At 56.5% G+C, this 19,002-nt stretch overlaps 2 protein-coding genes across 6 annotated transcripts; one reads left to right on the top strand and one right to left on the bottom strand.

Moving 5' to 3' along the window:
- The first annotated feature begins 102 nt into the window (after positions 1-102).
- On the top strand, positions 103-1,955 carry C6H11orf94 (chromosome 6 C11orf94 homolog). The gene is made up of 3 exons (XM_048949913.1): positions 103-1,251; positions 1,424-1,491; positions 1,586-1,955. The coding sequence occupies exons 1-3, from the start codon at positions 1,184-1,186 to the stop codon at positions 1,717-1,719; spliced, it is 270 nt and encodes an 89-aa protein (XP_048805870.1). The 5' UTR covers positions 103-1,183; the 3' UTR covers positions 1,720-1,955.
- A 118-nt stretch (positions 1,956-2,073) lies between these two features.
- Positions 2,074-16,063, bottom strand: MAPK8IP1 (mitogen-activated protein kinase 8 interacting protein 1). Of its 5 annotated transcripts, none has more exons than XM_048949890.1 (14): positions 15,955-16,063; positions 11,432-11,537; positions 11,196-11,276; positions 8,982-9,215; positions 7,855-7,965; positions 7,163-7,244; positions 6,101-6,976; positions 5,645-5,720; positions 5,058-5,230; positions 4,718-4,827; positions 4,480-4,599; positions 3,812-3,882; positions 3,460-3,558; positions 2,074-3,073 (listed from the first exon to the last, which is right to left on the bottom strand). In XM_048949890.1, exons 1-14 carry the CDS (start codon positions 16,038-16,040, stop codon positions 3,001-3,003), a joined length of 2,298 nt encoding a protein of 765 aa, XP_048805847.1. In that variant the 5' UTR covers positions 16,041-16,063; the 3' UTR covers positions 2,074-3,000. The 5 variants fall into 5 exon arrangements, with proteins under 5 accessions (XP_048805847.1, XP_048805848.1, XP_048805850.1 ...); XM_048949891.1 differs by lacking the exon at positions 15,955-16,063 and adding an exon at positions 12,751-13,737; XM_048949893.1 differs by lacking the exon at positions 11,196-11,276.
- Positions 16,064-19,002: the final 2,939 nt, after the last annotated feature.

The following is a 19,002-nucleotide window of genomic DNA, read 5'->3' on the forward strand; positions in this document are numbered from 1 at the left end:
TTTTCTTACAAAGGATCCCCTTTGATTTGGGTTGCCAACAGTTCTCTCTATCAGGAAGAGCAGTTTTTGCAGTTGTCTAGCCTGGGATATGCTGGTCCCATTTCTGTATCGTCCTTTAGAAGCCTTTTGCTCTGGCCTAATTGGGCAGAGCCCTGCATGTTGCTTAGCTGATGGCTGTGTCTGTAACTCCAGGTGCCTGCCTGGTTCAGTCCCAAGTTTCCTGGGGTTCATCTTGAGGCTAGGAGAGCTGCAGTTTGTAGGCTGCTTTCTAGTACCCTATGCATACTAAATAGGATTGCAGAATGGCTGCCATCCGGTGCTTAGGGACTTGGCCAAGGGCAGAGAAGAGAACTGAAGGATTGAGCAAATACTGCTGTGCAGCATTTAATAAAGGGTCTAGCTGAGGTTTGGACAGCTATGGCCATATTCATTATCACCTCTGCTCATGTAAGACATCAGTTTAGCTAGTGACCCAGAACAGGGTGTAGCCAGCCCCTGGCACTGGGCTGCCCAGAGAGCAGCAGCTCACCTTTGCACCCAACTCTGGGAGCCAGAAACCTGCCAGTGGTGCCACCTGGTTCTGACCAATGGTGAATTGGCCATGTGAGTGACAGCAGTCCTACCTAAACCATCCTCAGGGGCCTCCCAGGATACAGGAGTCACAGCCCTCTTCCCCTACCCCAGTTTGGTTGCTAAGGTGAGGTGCATCCCCTTACTAGGCCATAGTAGTAAGGGGACCTAGGGCTTGGCACTGCATGGCATCTGTGTTACCACCACATGGCAAAATGAAAGTCATGAACTGAGTGAACTGTGCTCCATTCATTTGGGAATTTGAAAAGGAGGGAGTGCAAGAAGATAAAGCCTAGAAAGAAGAGAACCAAAAAAGAAATTCTTTACTGTGAGGGTGGTGAAACAGTGGAACAGGTTGCCCCGTGAAGTTGTGGATGCCACCTCCCTGGAAGCATTCAAGGCCAGGCTGGATGGGGCTTTGAGCAACCTGGTCTAGAGGGAGGTGTCCCTGCCTACTGGAGGGGGGGGGTGGCACTACATGATCTTAAAGGTCCCTTCCAACCCAAACCATTCTATGATTCTAAGTACAGGAGAGGAAAAGTTCTTGGGCTACCTGGTGGTTCCTCTGTGACCTCAGTGCAGAATGTGACAGTGGTGGGTACCAGAGCTCAGCATGCAGTGCTGGCTCTTGCTGCTCACTGTGCTACTGGGGGCTGTGCTCCCTCTGCCCCTGCGCCAAAGGTGATGACTCCCCCACCTCTTCCCTGCCCCAGTACCTGCAGTGGTGCCACAGGGGCTGGATGCTCCTTCTTCTGTAACCAGTGCTCCTGGACCAGGCTTGGGCTTGTAATGTTGATGGGGGCAAGTTCTGGAGAGCTTCGGGCTCATTCCCACCTCTGGTTTTCTTCTGCAGCTATTTTGTCCCTGAAGACTTCTCTGCCCCCTTAGAACTCCCACAGCAGCACTTTGGCTTGGTGGATGGTACAGCTCTTCCCTTAAATTCCCTCCCATGTGCTCATTTGTCCAGTGATGACACAGACAGCTCCTGAGCCCTCACCCCACTATCTACCCACAGATTATGGCATTAAACCAAAACAGCCTCACTTCAGGACCATAACACCCCGGGAACAGCCAGCAGGACTGCAGAGGGCTGGCAAAACCAAACGTGATGAGCTTGACTTGGAGTACTACTATGATGCCCAGCTGTGAGGGACAGCAGGGCACTCAGGTAGGTGTGGGGTGCAGGAACAAGGGCTCTCCAGCCACACTACAGGATAGGAGAAGCTGGAGGAGCTGGGGTTTCTCAGCCTGAAAAAGAGAAGGCTGAGAAGGGATATTATTGCTGTCTTCAACAACCTAATGGCAAATACAGGGAAGCTTTAGCCAGAGTCCTCCTGGCACTGTAAATGGAAAAACAAGAATTAAGTTACATGAAGATCTTACGGTAGTCTCTGACCTCCAAGGTTTGCTAACCTGAGAAACTCCATCTCCTTTTGGGCTCCCCAAGGGAAGGAACAAGCCAGGGCCCAAATGCACCCAACACAAACAGCACTGCAGCCCTGCTCCATGAACCATCATATTTAATAGTTGCCATCACAGCAGATCCAGCTGAAGCACAGAGACCGCTGGCAGGGAGCAGGAGAGCTTTTGTATCTCCCTGGAGATGTGTACGGCTCCCTGCAGGCATTAGCCCTTCCCTGCTCTGGCAGGCACCCCAGTCTGCACAGGGCTGAGAACCACCGCAGTAGGGAAGCTCAGCCCTGTCCTGCCTCTGCCACCTGCAGCTGGAGGGGATAGAGGGGGACAAGGACAGAGAAATGCTCCCTTCCCCATGGTGTGGTCACTGCAGAGAGGTAGGAGGAAATCTTCCTTTCCCCAGGGCATGGATACAAGAGAGGAGGGATGGGGGCAGAGGCAGGGGTGAGCTGTCTCAGCTCATTCATCCTTTCTCTGGCAGTCAAAGAGGAGATGCTGGGCTCTATCCTTCCTGTCCAGCAGCCTCGTCCCCGGGGCCAGGCAGAGAAATGATGGTCTCTGCCCTGGCAGGAGCCATCATACAGTTCTTGTTGGCTGTAGCTTCTGTGTCTTCATCCTGCAAGAGTCTGACTCCACCAGTGCATTAGAAGTCACCCCTGAGGGATGTGACGGGAAACTGAGCCATGGTCACAGCGAGGAGATGTTTTCACCCCAGCTTGCATCATTGAAGGGCTGGAGAATGCCAACCCCTCCAGCAATCACAGACTGGGCAGCCAGTGGGCACTTCTCAAATAGAATAAACTAAGTATTTTGTACGATAAACACGATTTGTCCAGCCCTCCCCCCTCCCATCACCCCCAGCCTGAGGAAGGGGAGCCATGAAAAGAGGCAGCACAGGGTCCAGGGAACAGCTCTCAGGGCCCTCTTCCAATCTCAAAGCAGCTCTTGTCCATGCACGACGCAGAAGAGGCGAGACTGCAGCCCTGGCTGTGCAGCAGGTGCCTATGCCAGCCCCTACTCCAGGTAGATGTCTTCCGTGGGGCACGTGTACTCCACATACTCCTTGTAGAATTGCTGAAAAGCCCTCCTGCAACACAGCATGGAGCAAACCTCAGCTGTACCCTCCCCATAGCATTTACAGAGCCCATTTTGCTTCCCTTCTCGCCCTTGCTCCATCCTGCTGTCAAGTCAAACCCAGATCCAGCTCTGGGAGCCTCATGCATTAGTGCCCAGAGGTGCTGCTGGAACAAGGCCTCCATCTCAGCTCTGAGCTTCCACACAGCCCCTGGGTTTCAGCCATCTGCCTGCAAAGCTTTGCACTGGGACTTGTTCCAGCACTGTCAGGAATATGCTGCCCATAGCAGCGTCAGCTCTGGCTCTATCCCTGAGCCTCTCGCTGTAGGGAAGAGGTGCCAGGTTCTCGTTCCTCCTGTCCCTCAGGAGGGAGCACCTTCCTCCCACCCCAGGACTTACCCTACAGACTCCGCCAGAGGCTTCGTGGACTCCTCTGAGACAAAGACGTGGCAGGCAAATCTGTGGTCAGCAGGATGCTTGGTAATGAACCCAAAATATCTGAGGGTGAACAGAGCAAGTGAGATTGGATTGGCAGACAGGCAGAAATAAATACCTGTGCCTGCCCTTGGCAAAGGGGTTTGGGATTCAAACCCCAGCAGTGAACACTTCCCAGGCCCATATCAGGGATGTAATTCCCACCCAAAGGCTGCTCCTCACATGAAGCTGTGGGATGATGATGCTGGGAGCAAGAAAGCAGTGATGCCTCCATGTGTTAAAGCACTGATAGCTGCCCCATCTTCCTGCTACTCACTTGTTGTTCTTTGGATGGTATCCACAAAAGGAAATGTTCTTCAGCTGGAAAAAATGGCTACACTTGTTTACCTGGGGAACAGATAAAAGAACAGTCAAAGCTTTCTTCCTCAGCAGTTCTGTGGGACAGTTGGACTCCAGCTTTAGAAATAGGTGCTCAGGCTGAGCCCAGCTCTCCAAACAGTACCCACAGCCACGCTCCCGTACCCCACCCACAGGGGAGGTTTCCAAAAGCTTGCTGGGAAGGTTCACTCGCCTCTGCCCAGCATCTTGCTGTGCTCTGTTAGGCTTCTTATGGAGACCACTAATCAGCAGCTTGCAATGCCCAGCTAAAGAGATTACAGGGAAGATCTGGAGGACACCACTCTAAATAGCAGCAGAAAGGTTTAGGAACAGCTGACGGATTAGGGGTGCAGCTCAGCTCAAAGCATCCTAGCACAGCAACATGCCTGGCATCTGTGAGGGCACCATTCTGATGTATAGCCCAATGCTGGGATCTCACTAGGCTTCAGGGACCTCAATGGAGGACCTACAACCCTTTGGATGGTATTTCTAGAGGAACAAAGAGCACATGGGATGAAAGCCCTTAATTTCTATGTGAACATGCATGGGGGCACCAGCAAGCTCAGAGTAGCAACAGTAGAAGGGATGAGGTGAGCAGGGCACTACCTTGCTGTGCTCCTTGGAGTCATCAGCTTTCACAGCTATCTTGACCCCACGCACGCTGATCTCCAAAACACAGCTGGAGGGTGGGTTAAAGTGCACAGTGAGGCGGCGCGTGGTGGCAATCTGGGAAGGGAGACACAGACATAAATCACTGGCACTCACAGGCAGCATGTGAAGATGGCCCACCCCTTCCCATCTCCTCCCTGCTCCTAGGCAGGCTCAGCCCGCAGTGGGACACTACCTTCTGCATGGCCGCGCACAGTACATCATTGCCTTTGTGATAGGGAACCTGCACCGAGCCGAGGAACTTCACTCGAAACTGGTCCACCCAGTCGTTGCTCTTGGCCAGAGCTAGAAGACAGAGCATATGGCAAGGATCACCTCTGTTGGCCATCTCCATGTTTCCATGGTGCAAACCTGCACCATTCCCCATCCGGCAATGGGTGCAAGCTCTGACCACTACTGGCCGGAGCTGCCCACGGCCACGTCATTCCTTGCCTAGTGTCCTCCTTCCACCCCCTGTTCCGTGGTGAGGACGTGGGCAGGAGATCAGGGACATAAGCAGTACGGAGGCTTGGTACCTGTTATATGGTCTGGGTCTTTGGTGACTTCGATAGCGTAGTAGGCAGGAAAAATGCCCCGATCCCCTGTCCGCATGTTGTAGGCCTCGTACCAATAATCTTCTGCCTGCACCTCCACCAGCAAAGGGTCATCCACCTCCAGCTCCAGCTCGTCCGCGTGGCGAGGCACAAACCTAGGCAGGGAGTCACTAGCACTGTGCTGGCTGGCAGCTCTGGTGGCATGCTCACTGACACACCTCTGGAGCAAGGGCAGTGCAAGGCCTGTGGCCGGCGCAGCTGGGGAGCAGGTGGAAGGAGCTAAGATCTGATGTGCTAAATAGAGACCTGAGTGGGTTCAGGCTCAAAAGGAGACAGTACCTGGCACTAATGCGAGGTTTCCCCTATGGCATCCCCCATGTGGCTCCCAGTGTGGCTCCTGGGTGCCCTGGGAGGTCTCTCACCCTTGGGAAGATGTTGCCCAACCACTGCCTGGCTCCTGCTGGGCCTACTACCAGCCTAAGGACTGTGGTTTAGTTCACAGGCTTCCCATGCTAGAAACTACATGGTTTGGGTAGGACCAGAGGACACTGCTTGTGCCCTGCACTCACCTGAAAACAGCACGGTGGGTCTGTTCCTGCTCCTCACCATTGATCATGCAAGAGAACAACCCAAAGGACTCAGCACCTGGGGAGGAAGGTAGAGGGGCATGCTGCAGCTTTGAGGGGTCAGCACCACACACAGGGAAGGACAAGACCCTCAGCTCAGGCCTCGTGGCCTTAGCTAAGGTTGCGTTGTCTTGGCCGTACCTCACACTAGACAAAAAAAACCAACAGCTTGACAACTCCAGCTACCCCTGCCTAAAGCTCACAAAGCTTTTCCAGCCGACCCCTCCCTAATCACAAGGGAAGAGGTCGCAGGCTGTAGGACCAGCGCCTGCTGAAGCTTCTCCATCTCATGGGAGGCCCTGCAGGGCACCCTGGGCTGGGCAAGCTGGTACCAGGGCTAAGCAAGGCTGCCTGGGGACACAACCCCCAGCCCACATCCTCCCCCGGCCCAGCACTCACTGGAGGAGCGTGCCCGGCCACTCATGAAGACGTTGAGGAACTTCTTGGAGAAGTGGATGTCTGCCTCAGGGGTGGAGTCCTCTGAGAGGCAGACCGAGTTGCGCTTCAGAGCATCCTCCTCATACTCCTCGCCGATGGCTGACTCATAGGGTGAGGAGACGCAGTTGTCATAGACGGTAGCCGAGTCACTCTCGTCACTGTAGCCCGAGTAGCACTGCTTGAGGCTGACCAGCTCCAGCTGCACGTTCTCATCCACCACCAGCGTGTACTTGACCGAGTCGTAGGAGAGGGCGCTGGTGTCCGAGCTGACGGATGCTCTCTGAAGGCCATGGCCTGGCCGGTAGCCACTGCTCCCACCACCGCAGGAAGCCCGGGGCAGGCTCGTCTTGTCAGGAGAGGACATGTAGTCCAGCACCTCATCCTCCTCACTGATGGAGGGGTTGGTTTTCCCAGCCAGGGCTGAGTAGCTGGAGGTGTCGATGTCAGAGCTGATAGACATGCGGTTCTCACTGGACTGTGACAAGAACGGCTTTTCGGTCTCCAGCGGGTCCGAGTTCTTCTGCACGGGTGTCAAGTAGATCTCCTCAGTGGCCTCCAGCCTCACGTCTGTCTGGTAGCGGATGCGGTCCCGGTGGGCCTCGGGGGCCCTCGACGTCACCACCACCACGCTGGCACCGTGGGGTGGGGGTCGGCTGGCAGCCTGGTGCTTCTCGGGGGGCCGGGATGAGGCAACACAGGCAGGTGCCATCTGAGTGGCTGCCGTGCGCCGGCACGGGCTTTCTGTGGATGTGCCCCGGTCTTTGGTGGAGGTTGTGCTGTTCTGGTGATTGACCTCATCACTCAGGCAAACGTGGTCATGGGGAGGGGTCTGCTCACCTGTGAGGAGAAGAGCAGTGTTGGTGTTCCCACTGATAGGGACACCCCAGACTCAAGCTGGACACGTGCCCACTGGGGACATTTTCCCAACCTTCTGTTTCAGCAAGGTTTGCTCCAGGCCCTGGGACAGGGATCGACTCCTAGGAAGTACCAAGGAATGCAAGCATCTGCTCTCAGACAACTCACCCGTCTTCAGAGGGGACGATGACCGGGACACCCGCTCTTGCCAACTGTGCTTTTTCCCCAGAGAGTTGTTATTCAGGGTGTCCTGAGGAGGAGAACAAAGCCGCCTTGTCACCCGTGCAGTAAACAGCACGTGGCGCCTGTCCCTGCCCGCCCCATAGCATGGGCAGCAGCCAGAGCCATCATGGCCCCTGGGCAATGCCTGGGACCGCCCAAGAGCTTCTTCAGGGTCACTGTGACCATCCTCATGTGCAGCCAGGGCACGTTTTGCTCCCAGACTTTGCAGATGGTTCTGGGGACAGCATGGGTCTTAGTCTCTCTGCAGCAGTCACATTGTCTGCGCTGCTAGTTTTTGCTCAAGCACCAAGCTTGGGATTCTTGGGGTTTTCTCCTACAGCCATCAAAAGCAGCACAGGAGCTGCCCTGCTCTTCCAATCAACATGAAGCAATCCTCTGCCTTAAAGCCCACTAAGATTCATGGGATTCCCTGTCCTGTCCTGGAGCACAGGGACTTTGCGTTCCTGCTGCCAGCCTTATCAGACCCTGTGTGGAAAAGCTCCTGTCCTCAAGGTCATCAGCACAGCCCATGCCCATGGCTCCCAGTGTGCCCACAGTCTCCACCATCCCCTACAAGGGCACCATCATCTCCCCCTCCCCAGCCCACCATCTACACAACCCAAACACCCCAAAAATACCTCTCCGCAGGTCTGGACGCTGGTTGGGACCAGCTGCCCGGGGGGGGCCTTTGCTGTCCCCGTCCCCCCAGCTGGATGTGGCTCCCACGTGCCACCGGCTCCTCGGGGTCCCTGCGCAGGGTGGGACAAGGCTGCCTGCTGTCCCCTTGTCCATTATGCTCCAGCAGGCTTTCCCCCCTCCCCCTCTCCCTCCCCTCCATCCCTGCTGCCTTTGTCCCCGGTGCCAGCTGTCCTGCAGCCATTGTCCTGGCTCCCTGCCCTCCTCCTCCTCCTCCCACCCATGGCCTCAGGCAGAGCTGGCATCAGCTGCAGGTTTCAGGCTGGTGATACCCAGCTCCGACTACGCCCCATCTGTCACCGGCAGGGACACCTGCCTCTAGCTTCAAGCCCCTCAGCTGCACGTCACCACTACGAAAATCCTCCTACGTGGCAATAGAAGCCACTGCTGAAGGCAGGAGGAAGGCAAAAATAGCCCTGTGCACAGCACACCTTGCGTAGGTCTGCAAGGTTTGCAGAAGAGATGGGGCAAAGGGACTCCAGCTCAGAGGCTCGGAGTGCACGGCACTCTGGTGTAACCCTCCTGGGGACAGCCCCACTGCTGCATCTGGGAAAAGGCTCCATCCAAAACCTCCTGCAAGCCCTGAGAGTGATCAAGACGAAGCCCCGTTCTCCTGACCACTGTTTCGGGCAAGGTGATTGTCGCTGCGATTTTGCACTGGGCGCTGACGCTGATGCCCCCCTTGCCGGGTGTAGCCGCCCAGGAGCGGAACCCCAGTCCCAGCGCCGAGCACACAGGGCTGCGTCACCGGCCCGTCCCAGGCTGCAGTCGCGGCGCTGCCAGCCCTTGATCTGGGACGCGGTGCTGGGACGGATGGCTCATTCACGCGTTCAGGACGCCACGCCTCATTAGCTCCCTGTCCCCACTAAGGTCCCTTCCCCGCTCCCAGCCGCCTTACTCTGGCCCCACGGGCTCGGGGGAAGTCCACTTTTGAGCCTCCCCACGCTCGGGGGACTCTGCTCAGCAGGGAACGAGCGTATCTCTCCCCGCATCCCTCACGCCCCCGATCGCGGACCCATCCCCGCCAGAAGCCCCCGGTGCCGGGAGAGCCCCCCGGGCCGGCGCTCACCTGGCTGCGAGGCACCTGCGGGAAGAGGTTGAGCGTGGTGGGGCGCTTGGGCCGGTAGCTGTCGGTGCTGGCGGGCGGCGGCTCCTTTTGCAGGGGCGCGGGCGCCGTCTGCTCCTCGGCCGGCGCGTCCCCGGCGGCGTCGATCAGGTCGAGCTGCAGCATCTCGGCCTGCAGTCGGCCTCCCTCCCCGCCGCCCGCAGCCCGCGCCGCGCCGCCCGACCGGCTCACGCGGCCCTGCCGGGATCAGCGGCGCGGTCAGCAGGCGGGGCGGGACGGGGCGGCCGGTCGCAGCCTTTTAAAGGCGCAGGGATGCTCCCCGCGGCTCCCCGCACACTCCCCCTCCAAGCCATCCCCACCGACGTGCCCGTTCTGGGACACTACGAGCCCCGCAGCGCTTTAGCAGGGAAACAGAGGCATAGGAAAAGGAAGGGGGGAAATCCCGGCTGGCTCCGTGGTACCTAGCTAAGGTGGGCATCTGCAAGGCAGCTGCTGCCAGCCAGCCCAGCCTGCTAGCGTGATCCCAAATCACTGGGAAAACTCAGAAGAGGAATGTCCCAGAAGGATGCAGAACAGCAAAACAGTTTGAACAATGTACATCCTAGGAGCGATGCTCCATTCAGGATTCCATAGCTAAGAGGAAACTACAACCGCTTTTGGGACGTGTTTAATGGGCTGTAGCACAACAGGTGGTGCTGCAACCCTGGGCATGGATGGATGCCACTTGTTTCTCTCCGAAGGAAAGGTGCTCTGAAGGTGCTAGGAAGGAGACGCAGGGATAAAGGAGGTTGTTTAAAAGCACCCTGAGCAAGCAGCCACCGTGCTGCTGTGTCTCTGCTTCATGCAGTGGGATCCCAGAGCAACCAGGCTGCTGGCACCAAGCCACCACACTGCTGCCATCAGCCTCCGGGTCAGGCGGCTGCAGCTGGTGCAGGCTGCACCGAGGCAGGGATGGTGATAGGGGGAAGCTTGGCACTTCCAGGAGCCTTACTCTGATGTAAAACCAAAGGGATTTGTTCTTCCTATGGCTGGTTGAAGACTTTTTGTGCATCCAGCACAGGCCCAGAACGTGAAGGTTTAGTACAGACATATCCCAGCTCTTTTTCCTTCAGCTCTTCTCTTAACATTCCTAAAAAGGTTATTTTACTCTATTTTTTCCATTTTTCATTCCCACATCAAACAGTTTCACAGAACACAAAGAGCATGATGAGCCCTAGTGATGGGCAGCCTACTATCCTGCCTTGCAGCAATCAGACATAAGGTGCCCTGCACTTCAAGATAAACGGAACGAGGCCAAACCCAAAGCCGAGGCCAAACCCAAAGCCAAGGCCTTGCATTTGTGCTTCACAACCTCGCTCGCTGCACCCGCCTTGGAGGAGCCAGCCGCGCCTTGCAGGCTGGGTGTTGGAGCCTCTATTTCTGGAGATCTGCTAAAATAGCCCATGATGAAGTCATCATTGTTTTTCCAGGATCAAAAAAAAAAAAAACCAACCAACAACAAAAAAAAAAAACCACCCCAAATTCTCTGTTGAGGTACTGTCTTCTGAGAGGGTGTTTTGCTGCTGGGCCTCTCTGCCTGCCTGTCCACATCCAGCAGCCGCCTTCTCCAGCCCTGCCTTGTTTGCAGGGGAATTACAGTGGGACCTCTCACTGAATATTCAGGTTAGTTCCTGCCCTTAGCAAAGGCCATGTTCCTACAGGATGCAGTCAGCAATCCCATGCTGGGGTTATTCCCACTTTCCCAGGCTCTGCACAGCGCATGGAGCCAAACCCGTCCAAAACCTCCCCTAAGCATGGCCACTTCCTGCAACCACCTACATCAGGCTCTCATCTCGTGAGACTCATCCTCTCCAGCTCTGAGAGCACCTGGCTCTCCCCACCTATATTTCACACTGAAGAGCCCTCTCACTGCCACTGCTTCCAGTTCTGCTCCTCAGGCAATCCTTCATACCTCATGTAAGCCTTTTGTATGTATTTTTAGCAGCTGTTTTCTGAGCATGTAGGCTCCTGTGTTTAGGATCAGCTCGCTGCATCCCTGCAACCAGCAGACGCAGAGTGCCCTACAGTGGGTGCTGGGCAAGGCACAGGGCTCAGTGCCCGTGCCCCAACCACCCCTGCCATGGCACAGGGCCCTGGTTTGCAGTACAGAAACTCCTCGACAAACCCCACAACAGAAGGATTCTGTTGTAAATGGGCAACACAGCACATTTTTCTTACCCTCATTCCAGGGAACGGTTGCAGCCCCTGTCCTAACAGACCTGGCAGATCACAGAGTTCTCCTCCAGCACCAGCCTCTCCCTGCCCCAGAAAGATCCCATATGAGAGGTTGCAGAAGCCCACCAGTGCCTCCCCAAGAATGGGTCTCATCACACCTCCCTGCTCACTACCAGCATGAAACTCAACAGCACAACACAGAACCTCATTTCGTCCCCGCCCCCAGCACATGCACTTACCCGGGTGGCCAAGCTGTCCTTGCAGTGCAGGCTGATGCCACACTCATCAGTGATCTCAGAGAGGTCTTCATCCTCAAACTCCTCAAGGCTGATGTCGTGGGTAAGCCTGGAGGGAGCAGAGACCATTGTCACACACAGCACATAGGGGGCAGGATGCAGGCAAGGAGCAGCACCAAGATCCCCAGGAGGGGCTCTCTGGGTCTTTACAGGGAAAAAGGACCAGGAAAAGGGATGCTTCTGGAGAGGAGAGCTAGGGGATGCCAAGGTACAGCTGGAACATGGACACCCCAGGACACGAGATTGCATTGAGATCCACAGCCTTTGCATGCACCTGCCCACTGGCTGCGGAAGAAGCAGAGAGTGGATCCTCACAAGCGGGTTCAAGAGTTGCCCCAGCAACGTGCTCCCCTGTACTGTACAGGGGAAAGTAGAGCAGTGAGATCCCTCTGTGCCATTATTCCCTCTCTGGGGTGGCTGCAACATCCCTGCAGCCATTGGTGCTGCTCAGCACCCCGATGAGCCTCTGAAGGCTCCCTTACAGCCTCTTCATGTCCCCTTGGAAAGTTTGCAGAGATTTCCTTTTAGTGGCTGCAAATGTGCTGACTGCCCTGCTCCTCACGTGCTCACTTGCATCCCCAGGGAGCTCCTGGCTCCTGTGCATTAAAACATTTCTACATCATACTACTGCAATGCTCCTCGTGCTTGTTCCAGGAAGGAAAACACAACAGACCAGCCAAAGAGTCTTCTGCCAGCCATGGCAGCTCCCCTGAAGGGCTGTGAAGGGTGGAGGTGTCCCTAAGAGATGCAGAGATGCCATGCTAAGAGGGTCCCTCATCCCCCACCGCTGCTGCCTGCAGAGACGCAGAGCAGGAGGCTCTCAGCACAGCCTTCAATGCACAAATCGATTTCTTCTCCAGTTACTTGGGTCACCGGTGTCATTACCAACCGCTCATTACCTCTTCCCACCATGGGTCCCGGCACAGGGCACACCCCTGGCTTGGATATGGGGAGATGCTGTGTAGGCAGCCAGCACCATCCCTGCCTGCACCCACAGGCAGAAAGGACCCCCACGCGCAGCCCTTTTATCCCACGCTGCATGCTGCAGCTCCCTCCTCATGCCCTGCTAACAAATCCTGCACATTTCCATGCCCACAGCTCCTGAGCAGCCGGGAAAATTTTGAGCTGCACTCAATGCTGAATTTGCTGCTGCCCCATGGCACCGCTTGGTGCAGAGGGCGATGCGCCGACAAACAAGAGGCTGTCCCTCATTCCCACGCAGCCGGGGGACAGCCCTCACCCCAGACCTGCCGGTCCCCTACCATTTCTCCCAGTGGTCTTCCAGCCAGCTCTCCTCCTCCGTGCTCGACTCCATGCTCAGGGGCAGCTGCATTGAGGAGGACCCTTCCCCGGGGGGCACGCTCCCACCCTGAGGCAGTCCTTAGCCCGTAGTGAGGAGAGGACGAGCGCCAGGTGCCCGCTGCCCCAGCGCAGTCTATGGCTGCTGGCGCTGCTCTGTCTCCTCACTGCGCAACCTGGGCAAGCTCATTAAAAATAGATGGAATCAGCTGTCCTGGAGGGGGAAAAAAAATAAAAAATAACCTCCCAGCTGAGCTGATGCCAAATCCCTGCTCTCTGCTGGCGATGCTGACTGCCTCTGCCTGTCAGCCAGCCCGGCTCCTAGGAGTGCTCCAGCAGCCGGTCCCCACACCCGCAGCAGGCATCTGGTTACCCAGAGCTGGTGCCCCTTCTACCCACTCCTTCTCCTGCCCTTGCTGCACCAAGTGGAGGAAAGAGTCGGTCCTCACCTTGGTGAGGTGCTGCTGGTGGGTTTTACTCACTGTGCTGAATTCAGTGCCTCTCAGCTCTCATATAGTGCCACCCTGGACTCCATCTCCCATATCAGGGGCAGCTGCTCTGTTCAAATCTTCCTGGCTCATTGGAGTTAATTAAAAAAAAAAAAAATCTCTGTCTCTGTGTTACTCTGCCCTTTCCTCATCTAACAGGGATGCTCCAGAACTTCCTAAAGGAGGTGATGAAGACTCTCCTTCATCGCCCTCCATGGGGAACACCCCTGCCTTTCTCTCCTGCCCCTGAAAGAGGCTGAAAACACCAGCAACACAAAGCAGCTCTCACTCTCATCAGCTCTATCACAGCCCGCAAAGCCCTGAGTGGGACTGACAGGGAACTGTGGTCACAAAGATCCTCCTGAAGATGCATCCTATCTGCTCTCAAACACCTGTGACAACCCTGGTCTACCAGCTGATAATGGCCAGTGCCTGAGCAGCTCTGGCTGCAGGTTTGGCTGCAGGAGCAGTGTGACTGTAACTGTAGCAACACAAAGGGAGGGGGCATTTACTGTATCACTCCCCGGCTGCTGCCCTCGAGGCACTCAGCTCTCCAGTCTGCCTCCCAGCTTCAGCCAGCTTGCTCTACAGCAGGCCCCACAAAGGAGGAGGAGGAGGAGCTGCGCACGCCCACAGCATCTTCTGTGAGCAGCCTGTTGCGGGAGGGAGCCAGTGGGCGAGCTGGGGAGCAGGAGGGGCTTTGGGGTGAGCAAAGGATGGGAGAATAGGGCAAGGAGATGGGGCCAGGCTCAGCTGGGTGCGGGCTCAGAGCTGGCACTTGGTCAGGGCAGCACAGTGTGGAGGGGGCCTAGTGAGCCTGGCTGTCAAGGTCTGTCAGATCCACACCAACCTTCGGTATCCCATCACAAAAATCAGGGTCATCCACCTCGACATCCAGCACGTCACCTCAATACCCAGCCCACCATTGCCTCAACACACAGCCCTTCACCTCATCGTTCACCACACTGTTGCCAGGACGATCAGCCATCACCTCAGCACCCAGTCCATTGCCCCCACACAGGCTCCTCAGCCACAGGTGCAGTGGAGCAGTCCTGGCTGTGCCACCTTGCCATCCAGGCACAACCCTGAGCATGAGGCTTTTGGAGGATGATGCAGAGGATGGGAGAGACAACTGCTTTTGTTTTTAGCTCCTAAAACGCCATTGCAGCAGTGGGCAGCTGCCTCCAGAGACCCTGTGCCTGCAGCTCTCCCCACAGTACCCACCAACAAGCCAACACCAAAGCCACCGGCCCCGCGGCCTGCAGGCCCCCCCAGCCTCAGTGCCATCACCTGCTCGCCACATCCTCTCGCTGTTCAAGTCGCCACGTCACCTCCTGCACAATGCAGTGCCCTGGGTGAGCAGAATCCCTGGGGATGGTGCTGCACACGGAGCCGGCCCAACGCCCTCAACCCCCATCCCCTTTCTAGCCCGGCGGCAGCCGTTCCCCACGCAGTGTGCAGCTGCTGGGCGTGCAGCTCTCCCAGCCATGTTGCAGCAGCGCCCAGCGGCTCGGGCAGGCAGCGCAGCAATCACAGGCGGCCGTATGAGCGCCCAGTGAGGGGACCTGGGGGCAGAGAGCTGAGGGAAATGGACAGAACCCGACACAGCTCGACAGCATCCGGCCACCAATCTATAGACCTACAGGGCTGGCGGGCTGAGAATCACCCACAGCTGGCGTCCAGCTGCAGCCCCAGGTGTGAAGCCTCCCCTCATTCCTACCTCCAACATGTCACCACGTAACCATCCTGCACCGACCACACTCACACGAGCAGCACCACCTCAGCACCCCGGGATGCTGGAGCCGAGCGGAGAGCAATGGCTGAAGATGTTACGGCCCCAGAAGCACCTGGCCTGCCCAAGGCGGCAAGCAAGGCTCCCTTGCCCACCGTGCTCCTTTAACCGCCGAACGCTTCCCATCCCACAGCCACTAGCGGGAGGCCACCAGCAGGCCCGACCCCCCCTGGCTCTGCGGGTCGACACCTCCGGCCGTGCCTGGCCCGGCCCATGCCGTCGGAAGTCCCCGCGAGAGGCTGCACCGGGCGTCACAGGGGCAGCCCCCCCGCATCCCAGACCGCTGGGTGTTGCGGTGAGGATGGGTCCCGGCACGTTCACCCCTGCTCGCCTGGGGCTGCTGCTTCCTTCATCGGGGAGGGGAGGGGGGTGGGGGGGGTTTCAAGGAAAAGGCTAGAAAAAGGCTTTCCTGAGGGTGGAGAAAGGGATGGAGCTTGGTGCTGGGGAGAGGTGGCGAGACAGGTGAGGAGACTGGAGGGGGGGGGGGGGGGGTTGACAAAGGGGGTGTGGGGCTGAAAGTGGGAGGCTGAATGGGAAATGAGGGTAGGTATATGGGGCCGACATGGGAAGAGGGGGAGAATGAAGCAATGTATGGGGGTGCTGAAGCAGTATTGTAGGGGATAATGGATCAGGTGGGGTTCAGCGATGCATGGTGTGTGTGTGTGTGGGGGGGGGGGGGGGAGGGGGGTTAAGGGACACGCGGGGTGGGATAGGAGTTTGGGGGTGTCAAAAGGCTGTACAGGGTGGATGCAGAGCTGCGGGAGGCAGGGGCCCGCAGTGGCAGCACGGGGCTGGGGGCGCGGGGGGCTGCGGTGGATGAAGAGCAGAGCCCCGGGGTGCTGAGGCCTGGGCAGTCCTGCAGGGGTCCCGGGGGAAGCGACCGGTACCTGAAATTGGGGGGCGAGGCGAGATGCAGCCCCAGGAAGGGGGAGGAGGCGGGCGGGGATGCGGCTCCTTTCTCTCGCTCCGCCATTCCGTGGCTCTCTCCATGCAGGCGGAGGGAGGGAGGGAGGGCGGCGGGGAAGGAGCAGGGAGGGAGGATGGAGGACGGAGGGAGGGGATGCTGGCGGGGCCGCTGAGGAGGGACGTACCTGCTGCAGGGGGGGCTCCTCCCGCGGCCCCCAATCTGCAGGGCAGGTGTACCACAGCCAGACACCCCCAACATATGCACTCAGCCATGCCCACAGCTGGAGGCAGTGCCGCAGAGCCCCCATGGCTTGGGGTGCTGGGGGCTTATGTCCAGGGTGAGGGATGCACAGGGCCACTCCCAAGGGACAGGGCACCCTGTCACCCCTACCTTCCTAAGACTTCCCTCCTGTGCCAACCTCCCTTGGCCTCAGCATGCAGCAGGGAAATGCCTGGAGCCCACAGATCAGGTCTTGCTGCACTCTCACACCCCTCCTGTGTGTGTGTGTACCTCCCTGTACCAAGCAGATCCACTCTTGCATCCAGCTGTGGCCCAGAGAGCATCTTACATGGGTGAACGTTATCCCCTTCTGCCTTTTCCCAGCAGTTCTCTTCCCCTGGCCTCTCTCACCACATACTTGTGGGCTATCTCAGGAGATCTTGCGGGTAGCAGCCCATACAGCAGTGCACAACACCAGTTGGTGTGGGTGGCACTGCCTTAGAGACAGCAGGTCCGTCTGTGTGTCTTGAACTGCAGAGCTGACTGCCTTTGAGGCGATGGTATTGCTGCTTGGCCAAAACCCAGGCCATCAGCTGCTCTGCCAATGAAGAGCAAGCAGAGCCCTCCAGGCACACAGTCCTGCTCTCAGAAGGGAGCCTCGGCCTTCTGCCAGACAGACTCAGAATTGACGTCACTCCCAGCCAGCGTGGACACCAGCACCCACCTACTGGGTGATCGTGGTACCCCGGGGGGCCGGGTGTCCCTAGCTAGGAAATCTGCTTCAGCCTTTTGCCTGTACCACTGCTCTCTGCATCCACCTGCTAACACACTGCAGGACCCTGGGTTGCTATGCAAAACCTATAGAAGCTCCTCTCCAGCTGACCCCGTGGTGGCATGGAGACACCAATCATGGTAGGTAGGGTCTGGAAGAGGAAGGTTATTAGTGACCTGCTGCTGCTGCCCTGCGTGCCTTGCTTCCTGCTAGCACCCAGCACTGCTTCTCTGGCTGCTGCTGCTGCTGGGACCTGCTGGCTCCCAGCAGACCTGCACCCATCTGTGTCAAGGATCAGGGCTGTACTACACATCACCATTCTCCTGCTGTCAGGGAAATGCAAAACTTCTCACACTGCAGAAAAGGATTGCACCTAATGCCTGGACAACAGTCACAACAACCTGCCCAATGTGAGAAGAGCGGTCAGCTCATTTTGTGTCACAGGCTTTGCAGCTAAGATGTCAGAGGGCTATTATTAAGGGGCTTGGTAGAAACAGTTGATTGAGTTACATCTTGAATTTCCCCAGGCACCACATAAAAGCCTCTGTGCTCCCCAGCAACGTGTATGCATGTATATGTCCTGCAAATCAGAGACACACATCTGCTGCAGCCAGTGTCTCTGCTCACAAGGCATCCATTGTCTCACCCTTTCAAATTGGCTGTCTGACCATTGGGTTCAATTCAGAGTAATTCAGCCTTAAATTAAGCCTGAGGAAGGGTTTTTCTGCTCCTCGCCCCAGTGGAACCAGCTGCTCCAACCCAAGCTGCTCTCTCTGCCCCCAGGTACAGTTGTGCTCCAGTTTCCTCCCTGCCCCATTAACCACAGCTCCAACTCCCAGCCCTTCACACCCAGGTACAATTTCTGCACCCAAACCTTTCAGCCAGCTGCTCCTGAAGCCACTCCAGCTCCTCCTTTGTGAAGGCAGAAGAGACACAGGAGAAGGGAATTTCCCCAACCTTCAGGGCATGAAGAAATCACTTACTCTGCTAGAAATCCTTGGTTCACCACTTTCCATCTTCAACCACGTCACTGTGATTCCTTTGTCAGGGAGAACAGATATTGTGGCAGCACAGCAAAACCTCAAAACTGACCTCCCCAGGTTTAATTTACATTATCACACTCTGCACAGAGACAGCTGCACCAAGTTTGCTCTTATCTTCTAAGGCACAGGCTGTAATTTCAGAGCTTTTTTGTTACATTGGCTACTTGAAGCACTGCAGTGTACTTCCCAAGCCCATGAGTCCCTTGCTGGGGACAGAGAAAAGCTGAGCAATAGTAAGCACCTTGACCACACCTCTCTCAAGTCACCAATGCATTGCATACATTGCCTGCCTTGCAGACCACATGTGGCCTCTTGTCCCCAGCACCTCTTTACGAACAGTCTATCTCCAAAATTTATCTTTTTCTTGTCAGGCTTTCCCAAGAAATTGCTAAGTTTTGCTGTTTACTAAGAAAATGTTGTACCCCCAAGTAATTTTTCAGTGACAGAAAAGAATCCCTGTTTGGGATGCCTGTACTGAGTCAGGCCATGTAGCCAGCTAGCCTTGACACATAGTCCCAAGAAATGGAAATCCCCTTATTGGCACACATTTCATGATGCTTCCTTTGTCATCACAGCTTCCAGCCACCCTTTGCTCTTTCCAGAAACGAAGATGATATCTTCATTAATAGCTATTGAAGTTTTTCCTTTGTCTGTGAACTAGTGAGCAATTTATTTTTTTTTTTTTAGCTTGATCAAGCTCAGCACCCACAAACACATCTATGTAAGGAAGCTGCAGCTGTGCTGAATCTACTATCTGGTAATTTAACCGCATATGCCCAAACCTAAATACTACAGGAAACAGAGAACAATCATCCCCCTATTCCACTTCTTTATCCCAGTTTTACACACCTTTATCATTTTGATGGTTAAAAAAAAAGAATGATGGAGCAGATGACTCCCCAGCTACTTCACAGGATTCTTGATGACTTTTCCAGTACCTCTGGCATTGTGCATCTCTGTGCTGCTCTCAGTTCTGCTCTCAGGACTGCTACTT

This window comes from Lagopus muta, chromosome 6 (assembly GCF_023343835.1).
Source record: "Lagopus muta isolate bLagMut1 chromosome 6, bLagMut1 primary, whole genome shotgun sequence".
Lineage (NCBI taxonomy): Eukaryota > Metazoa > Chordata > Aves > Galliformes > Phasianidae > Lagopus > Lagopus muta.